Here is an 8202-nt window from a genome sequence, read left to right as displayed (position 1 = left end):
AACCTATGTCCATTGCATTGGCCAGTGGATTCTTCACCACTGAGCCACCAGGCTCCCCTAGTTTTATTTTTGATCACTTTCTGTGTGTCCGCAGTGGACAACAATGATTCCTGCTTCGTGTTAAGACTTTATGTTGATTGAAAATGCTGGTCTCCTGGGGAGTTGAGTCTCAGAAAGCCCTACTCGGTAAGGCCCGGTTCCCTGCCACTGGGCCGGCTGAGACTGGGTGGTCATTTGCTCAGTGGACACTTTCTGTATTGAGTGTCCCCACGTCCCTGGCACTGGAGCAGTGCTGTGGCGAGGTGGTGGATCCGATTGTTCCTGTCATTGTGGAATTGAGGAGACTGGTGGGAAAGGCAGACCCAGAAACAGTCCACAAACAGAAAATAAGTAGAGACAAGAATTAAGAAGGAAAAAAAAAAAAGAATTAATAAGGAAGCAAACAAAGGTGGGCTTCCCAGGTGGTAAAGATCCCACCTGCCAGAGCAGGAGACATAAGAGACGTGGGTTCGATCCCTGGGTCGGGAAGATCCCTTGGAGGAGGGCATGGCAACCCACTCCAGTATTCTTGCCTGGAGAATCTCATGGACAGAGGGGACTGGCGGGCAACAAAAGAGTGGGACACCACTGAAGCAACTTAGCAGGCTCACAAACAAGGGTGGAGGCAGAGAGCTGGGATTGGGCAACTCGGCAGGCATCTCAGTTCCCTGGAGCCGTCACCCTCTAGGGGGTGCGAGGGTGGAGCATCACCTGTGGGCCTCTGGGCCCCTCTCCCAGCAACCCTTTCTTCCCAGCTGAGCTGCACAAAAGAAAGGCGGGTCCCACCCCTCGAACCGCCCTGGGCTAATTGCTGGAGGCTGGGACTTGGCTTCTCCTCGGCCTCGAGGTGGGTCAAGGGGTGGCTCTGCCTGGTGAGGTGCCTGGTCCTTCTGAAGAGTGGAGACGGGGACTGCGGCCAGGGCTGCAGAAGCCCTCAGAACTCCAATCGGCCGGGTCAGTGCAGAGGTTCCTGACCAGGAACTCAGGACTCTTGGCAGGGGCCCCAACACTAAGGGTGAGGACAGGGAGGTGCCCCTCGGAGATCCCCGTGCCCTCCGCAGGCTGGGATGTTCTGGGCGGGGGTCGAACTCAGTCCCTGCTGAGTTGAGCCCCCACTGACCTCAGGATATCTGGCAGAGGACTCAGAGGAAAGGGCTAGCAGACAGGGGGCAGGAGCGACTGTGGGGTGAGGCCCAAGGAGGAAGGCGAAGGGCCCAAAGGCAGCCCTGTCCTTTGTTCCTCTGGCGACAAGACCTCCCTGGCCTGGGCCCCGGATCCAAGGAGGCAGGTAGCAGAGGACAGACTGTGGCAAAGGCTGGGGGCCTCCGGTGGGGTGACTAGGCCTTGGAGGAGGTGCCCGTGGCTGGCACTGGGATGGAAGGGGTTAAGGCAGCGGGGTGCAGCCTATGGCGGGAGGACACACCTGTGCGCAGGGGCGGCGGGCGGGGCCCAGGTGAGGAGCCTGCGCTGCCCGGCAGGAGAGAAGGAAGAAGGAAGAGTGGAGGCCAGGGCGGCTCCGAGGCCTTGAATCCTGGGCCTTGATTCCCCTTGCTCTCTGTGGCCCATGCTCTCTGGGGGCCAGGCAGCCTGGTGACAGGTAAAGACCACTGGGAGAGGGGGCCTGGGGCCCGGCTAGGGATTGCTGAAGGGGTTTGAGGGCGGGGAGCTGGTGTGTGGGGGCAGAGACTGGCTTTGGGGGTGGTGGGGAAGGGGCTCTGGGTGGAGAAGAGATGGTCAGGGGGCTTCCGAAGTTCTGCTTGGGCCTCAGTGGATCAACAACCCAGGGTGGGGCTGGTGGCCGCTGCAGGCTCACCCGGAAGTGTCCCCAGGGACGCGGGTGGTGGGGGATGGGGGCCTGGGCCTAGGACTGGCCCTGGATGGGCGGCGGGGTGGGGGCCCCCGTCTTACCCAGCAGTGTTTGGGTGCTGGTTGGGAGTCTCTAATACTGCCGGGTAATGATGGAGGCCCCTGTCTCAGTGCCAGCGACGTCCACGGCCTCAGGGGCTCCCTGCGCACAGCTGCTGGCGTCCCCACTCCCAAACCTCCCCGCCCCAGCCCTGGAGGCCCCCCTTTTTGAGCGGAGGGTGCTTCGAGAGAGGTGGTTCTTGGCTGGCTGGCTGCCCACAGAAGGGACACAATGGCCCCAGCCCCTCCCCCAACCCAGTGGGATTTGTCATCTGGAGGATCTAGGACCCACAGCTGACCTGGAGTTTAGGATTGGTTAGTAGACCTTCAAGAGACCTCAGCTGACCCGCGGCCAGGGTCCCTGGAGGGACTGGCCAGCTCCAGCCTGGATGTCTGTGACCGGCTCTGGGTCCATCTTCCAGCACAGTGTTGGATGGTCTAATGGTGAAGCTCCTAACACTGTCTGGTAAAGATGGCCCCCGGCTGGTGCCCTCAGCAATGACCTTCAGGGAGGCCTGAAGACTACGGAGCCCTCCGGACCAGCAACCTCTGACCTTTACCCTTGGGGAGGTGGGGGAAGTCACTAGGAAAAGGGAAACAATAGGTGGAATCAAAATGGCTGCCTCAGAGCCCCAGGGGATCTGGACACACAGGCTGGTTCCCTGGGCACCTCCATTCCCTTCCTGCCTCGGGGATGTGAAGGAAATGAAATTGTGGACCGGACTCTGGCTCATTCACCTCTCCCCTGGAGCTCCCAGCTCCTCACACGTCCTTTCATGACAGTGAGCAGGGGCCAGTTAATCTGATTTCTTCAGAAGCCGCGAAGCAGCTGAAGGTGAGCCCCGGCTCTCTAACCCCGTACCAGAACTCCCTGACTTCTGCACACACTTCCGCCCCAGGTGCCGACCATCCTTCCCTGTCTCCGTAATACAAGGGATGGGGACACGGGTGAGGTGGTACGTGGGCACAGCCAGTGGGTTCCTTTCTCTGCCCGCTCAGTGAGGGTCGCATCAAGGAGGGAGGAGGCGACCGGTCTGCGGGGTAGCGGTGGGGGCAGGGCTGTGGGAGTGAAGCCCACCTCCAGAGGGCAGACCCTGGCTGAGAAGTGCGGGCAGCCTGGGCAGGTGGCACGATCCGCAGGGCGGGGGTTTGAGCACGTAAGCCCTCCGGTGAGCTCAAGTGGTCTCCCCACAGTTGCGTGCAGTCTTGTTACCAAGGAAGCAGCTCCTGTTGGGATCATCAGATTTTTGGTCTAGCTCAGCAAAGCCACAGCTGCTCCGGCCTTAGAAAAGGAGATGTTGGTAAACAAAGGGGAGATGCGGTTTAGGAGGGCGGGGCGGGGAGTGCAGCTGGGCCTGGACCCCTAGGCTCGCGGTTCCCACCCTGGTCCTGTTTTGGATCCGGCTCTGCGGGCTTCCAGGGTGAGCAGCTGGCCAGGCTCTCCCAACCTGCCCCCGCCGGCGTCCTCGCGCCCCCTGCTGGCAGAGACTGGGGAAGGACCCGGGAGTGCGCGGTGTGCGCGTGCGCATGTTTGCTTCTCCATGGGTGCCTCCCCGGCGGCAGTCAAACACACTAGGAGGCTTTGACTTCAGCTTCAGTAATAAAAATTTATTGAGAATTCCTGGGGTGGTGGTGGTTATCGCCTCCGGACCACGAGGGAGGAATCAACACCGCAGCAAATCACTGAGAAATCACACTGTCCCAACACCCCTGGCCAACACAGGGAGGAAAGTCATTGCCCCAGAAGTGGTCAGTCTGTTCATCAGAAGGCTGAGAGGAGCGATGCAGAGGGACCATCTCATGATAGCGGGGTGGGGGTGCGGTGGGCCCCACGGTGACTCCTCAAACACCAGGGACGAAACAGATCCACTTCCTCCCTGGAGGCAGAGTTCTTGGTCACCAGGCTCATTTCTTACCCTTGATGAGACTGTCACTGTGGAAATGAGACAGACGGTGACATGATTAGGGGACACACCTGTGAGAGGCAGACATCTCGGGCCACCCCCTCCTCCCTGGTGTGTGGGTGGGGAGGTCAGAAAGGGGAGCTGGTTGGGGAAAGGCAGGTTCTGGGAGATAAACCCCACAGCCCAATGCTGTGTCGACTACTTACCTTCCCCTGTGGACACCAGGTCACCACATGAACAGGGAACACAGAAAGACAAGAGAAAGGCACATGTGATTGATAAGTTTCAGGCCCCACCCAGCTCTAAACCCCTCCTCCCTCCCAAGAGAAAAAGGCGAGCCTGCTGGAAGCCCGAGTCTGGCTCTGGGAAGGAAGAGAGTTACTCCTGTTGCCACTGCCAGGTCTCACCTCTGCCTTCCTAGCATCCTTCCATGACCCAGAGCAGCTCCCCAAGACAAGGACTGAATATCATCTTTCACTGCTTTTCAGTGGAAGGGAACTTTACAATTAAAGCCTTTACAGGGACAATGCTATTTGATCTCATAAAATCAATCCCGTGAGACTCAAGGTCGGGATTATTAACCACCCACGTTTCTAACTTTGATCCAGAGAAATGGTGTTTTCCAGGGTCATATGAGTAGGCTAGTAACAGGCTCCAGAGCTGGAGCAGCCAGACTCTGGCCCCTGATCTGTGTGGATGACCCACGTGAAGGCCCTGTCTCTCACCGGGTGAAACTTTCATCCTGTAGGTTGAGCACGAGGTTGTCAGCAGTGAGATAGATACGATTCTGTGAGGTGGCGATCTACAGGGCAGGAAATGAGACAAACGTTTGCATCAGGCAAAAAAGACCTTGATTCCTACCTGTACAATTCAATAACCACTGACAGAATACCTGGGGGTTAGAACAGGGATGCGGGGATGAGCGCCCTGGTTTCCGTGCTCACTCCGGGATCCAAAGCAACAAGCAACGGTGATGGGTTAGGTCCACAAGAGGCATGAACAGAAGGTCAGGGGAGCCCAGGGAGTAATTTTTGATGAGAGGAAGTGTCAGACAAGCCAATTTGAACAGAAATCTGAACAAGCAAGATTCTACTTCCCTCCCTTCAGTGTGTGCACACTCACCGTCTTGGAGATGTTCTGGGCTGCCCGGATCTTGCGCAGCTTGATATAACCTGGGTTCTTGCTCAGGGCCTCTCCCAGGTAAGCAGGATGCGGTTAAGGGGCCACATGAGGCCAGATCTCAATCAGGGCCCTGTCCTAACTACTCCCCGGGCTTGGCCCTCCCCTGGGCTGTCAGATCCAAGGTTGAGCTCACCGGGCTCGTGCCCAGCCCCACCTGTCGGCCTCCCTGCGGGCTGCTGCCGGGAACTGGCGGCAGTGGCGAAGTGAGGCAAGGCCAGCTGTGCTGTTGATCTGCCTCATGGCGGGGAGCCAGCCCTTGGGTGCCCCACCAAGTTCTCAGATCCCACTTGGAAACCCCACCCCCAGGGGTCGCAGGGCACGGGTCGCATTCGCCTTAAGTCTCATCAGCCAGCCTACGGGGGAGGATGTGGAGCCACATGCTCCCGGCCTGCGCTGGGAGCGCTTCTGCGGAAGGATATCATCCGTGCTGCCTCAGCCTCACCCTCCGCCTGCACGATCTTCTGCCGCTGTTCCTGCTTCGCTTTCTCCACCAGGAACTGGGCGCGCTGGGCCTCCTGCTGGGCTGTGGTGAGAGAGAATCGGGGTCACGGGGATGTGAGGCGGCGGGAACGCAGTCGCACCTGCCTGCTTCCTCAGATGCCCTCGTCGGACTCACCCACTTGTTTGGCTTCCACAGCAGCCGTGTACTCCCGGCTGAAGCTCAGCTCGGTAATGGCTACGTCATCCAGAATGAGGCTGAAGTCCTTGGCCCTCTCTGTCAGCTCCCGTCGGATCAGCAAGGACACCTGGGGGGAGGGGGCGGATGGGAGAGGGGAGTTGAGGGGGCTGGAGAACTGAAAGGAAGGGTGCTGCCATGACCACGAGAATCCCACATCTCCGGAACACTGCAGGGGCACAATGATGCTCCCCGAGTTCCTCACTGGGCCCGCGGGCCGAGCTGGAGAGGCCTTGGTCACATGGACTGCTAAGCTCCACTCCTTCCAAAATCGTGTGTACGGGTCTAGGTCACGCTTCTCCCTCCCCACCTGACACTAACCAGGCCCGGCTCTCGTTCCCCATACTGGCCATCAGCACGGCTTTTTGGGTGGATGGGACCTCAGGTTACAGTCCTTTCCTAATGGGCTGTCTTTCCTAAAAGCCCGTCCGTGGGGCTTCGGAGGAAAATGCTGACGCTGTGGGAGAGAAAGGGAGCTGGAGTCAGACCTGGGCCCGCTGGGTGATCAGCTGGGAGGCGTTGAACTTGGCCACCACGCTCTTGAGCACCTCGTTGACAATGGACGGCAACACTCGCTCCTCGTAGTCCAGCCCCAGGCGCTGATACATGCTGGGCAGCTCCATGGCATTGGGTCGGGACAGCACTCGCAGGGAGATGTTCACCATCTGCAGGTCTAAGAGAGAGGTCAGCAGTGGCTGGGCAAGGCTACAGGGGCTCACCTGGCTTCTCTGCAAAGCCGCCCTCCCCAGGCATTTCTCCTGTGCACGCTTCCCTGGCTACCTAGGGCAATGCCCTGTGGCCCAGAAGGCCTTGGGCAGAGGAGAGTGAGGAGGCTGAGGAGAGGTGACTCAGCACAGGCCAAGTGCATACTTGTCCATGCTCAAATCTTCTCTACCCATGGCCCCTCCTCCAGAAAATGATTTTTTTTTTTGACGCTTCACTGAAAGTTGTTACACTGTATCGTTATCACCAGTCTCCTGAACTAGACAGTAAGGACTTGAGAACAAAGACTGTTTGGTGAATCCTTTATTTTTAAGGCCTAGGGTTTTGGGAATTTAAGCAACCTTCACTAAAGATAATGCAAAAAAGTACATTACAGGTGAGCTACTTGCGTGTGTGTGGGTGTGTGTGTGTGGGTGTGTGTGTGTGTAAGGGATGATCTGGGGAATCTCAAAGGCACAACATCTGAATGGTTCAGGAGGGAATAGGTGCCCTAGGGAATAGGTGAAGAGTGGGACCAAGTTTCCCCAGAACAGAATGCACCAGTAGATTAACAAATCAAACAGTGAAACAAAGGCTTTAAAGCGAGGCTCTGACCTAGGCAGTAAGACAAAAGACAAACAGTGCTCTTACTGAGTAGGGGAGGAACAGCTGAAAATGAGCAAATACACAGCATGTCCAGAATGTACTGCTTTAATCCCTGGAGCAGGTGCTTTTATTACACCTTGTTTGCAGAAGTGGAAGCCAAGGCCCAAGAGGTCTGACACTGCCATCTTCCCCAGTCTCTGACCAGGCTGCCGTTTTTACTGTCAGGGACGCCCCAGTGCCCAGACCTACCTTTGGAGCCTGTGGGGGAGGATATTTTTCGGGGTCTGGCCCGAATGTCATAGATGATGGGGTACTGGAACCAGGGGATCCTGGAGGGGAGGGAACAGGGATAGGGGTTAGGAAGCTGCGATTTCACTAGTTCTGCCCGGTTTTCCGTCACCACGTGTTTCTTGGCCTGCTCCTCCTCTTAATGACCACTGGTCAAGGAGAAATTCTCTTCTCCCTTCGGAAAATAACAGTATGTGCTGCTGGAGATTTGGGCAGCACCACTGTTCGGGGAGATGGGGTGAGGAGGGGAAAGGGCAGCGCTGAATCTCGCTGTTAAGTCTTACTACATGTACAGGTGGGTCGACGTTCAAGGGTGAAGGGTCAGGGTCAGTCAGTTCTGCCCTCCATTACCTGAAGTGAAGGCCCTCAGCCAGAATGGTGTCCTGCTGCACGCCTCCAATCCGATTAAAGAAAATGGCTCTGTGCCCTCCTTCCACTGCAGGGAGAGGGGTGGGGGTCAGTCCAGGCCGGGCTCAGAGTACGTGCCAGCTTCTGGTGGGGCGGGGTGAGGGGTTGGGTGAACGAGGGGCCCCAGCGGGGCTGGGAAGGGGTCTAGGGAACGCTGGCGGGAGTCCGGAAAGGGGGCGCTGGTTGCTCACCGGTGAACACCGATTCGCGGATGCCGTAGGCCACGGCGCCGGCCCCCAGCAGTAGCTTCAGCGCCGTGCCCATACCCCGGGGCCCGGAGGGCAGCCGTCCCGCTAAGTCCTTCAAGTTCTGGGCCATGTTCGGTCCTGAGGCCGGCGGTACCAGTGGTAAGAAGGGGGTGCCGGCCCGCCTCTACCGCGCTCCCCGCTTAGGGATGGCCACCCTTCACACGAGGGTCCGGGCCCCAGGTGCTCGCGGGAGAAAGGGCACCGGAAGTGCGCTCCTTTCTGAACCCTCCCCTCAGCCCACGGC

General features: G+C 58.3%; 1 protein-coding gene and 1 non-coding gene across 2 annotated transcripts; both read right to left on the bottom strand.

The window, feature by feature from the left end:
- Positions 1 to 3531: 3531 nt before the first annotated feature.
- Positions 3532 to 8178, bottom strand: PHB2 (prohibitin 2). Its single transcript, XM_065942047.1, has 9 exons — positions 7902 to 8178; positions 7654 to 7738; positions 7264 to 7343; positions 6195 to 6379; positions 5647 to 5776; positions 5450 to 5553; positions 4971 to 5048; positions 4055 to 4650; positions 3532 to 3877 (listed from the first exon to the last, which is right to left on the bottom strand). The coding sequence occupies exons 1-8, from the start codon at positions 8026 to 8028 to the stop codon at positions 4570 to 4572; spliced, it is 870 nt and encodes a 289-aa protein (XP_065798119.1). The 5' UTR covers positions 8029 to 8178; the 3' UTR covers positions 3532 to 3877; positions 4055 to 4569.
- LOC136156500 (small nucleolar RNA U89) lies at positions 5140 to 5382 on the bottom strand. The gene has a single exon (XR_010661042.1). It is a non-coding gene; the product is annotated as a small nucleolar RNA U89 (small nucleolar RNA).
- Positions 8179 to 8202: the final 24 nt, after the last annotated feature.

This window comes from Muntiacus reevesi, chromosome 1 (genome assembly GCF_963930625.1).
Source record: "Muntiacus reevesi chromosome 1, mMunRee1.1, whole genome shotgun sequence".
NCBI lineage: Eukaryota > Metazoa > Chordata > Mammalia > Artiodactyla > Cervidae > Muntiacus > Muntiacus reevesi.
Note: the sequence above shows the minus strand (reverse complement) of the source record. Positions and strands in the feature narration are given on the sequence as shown.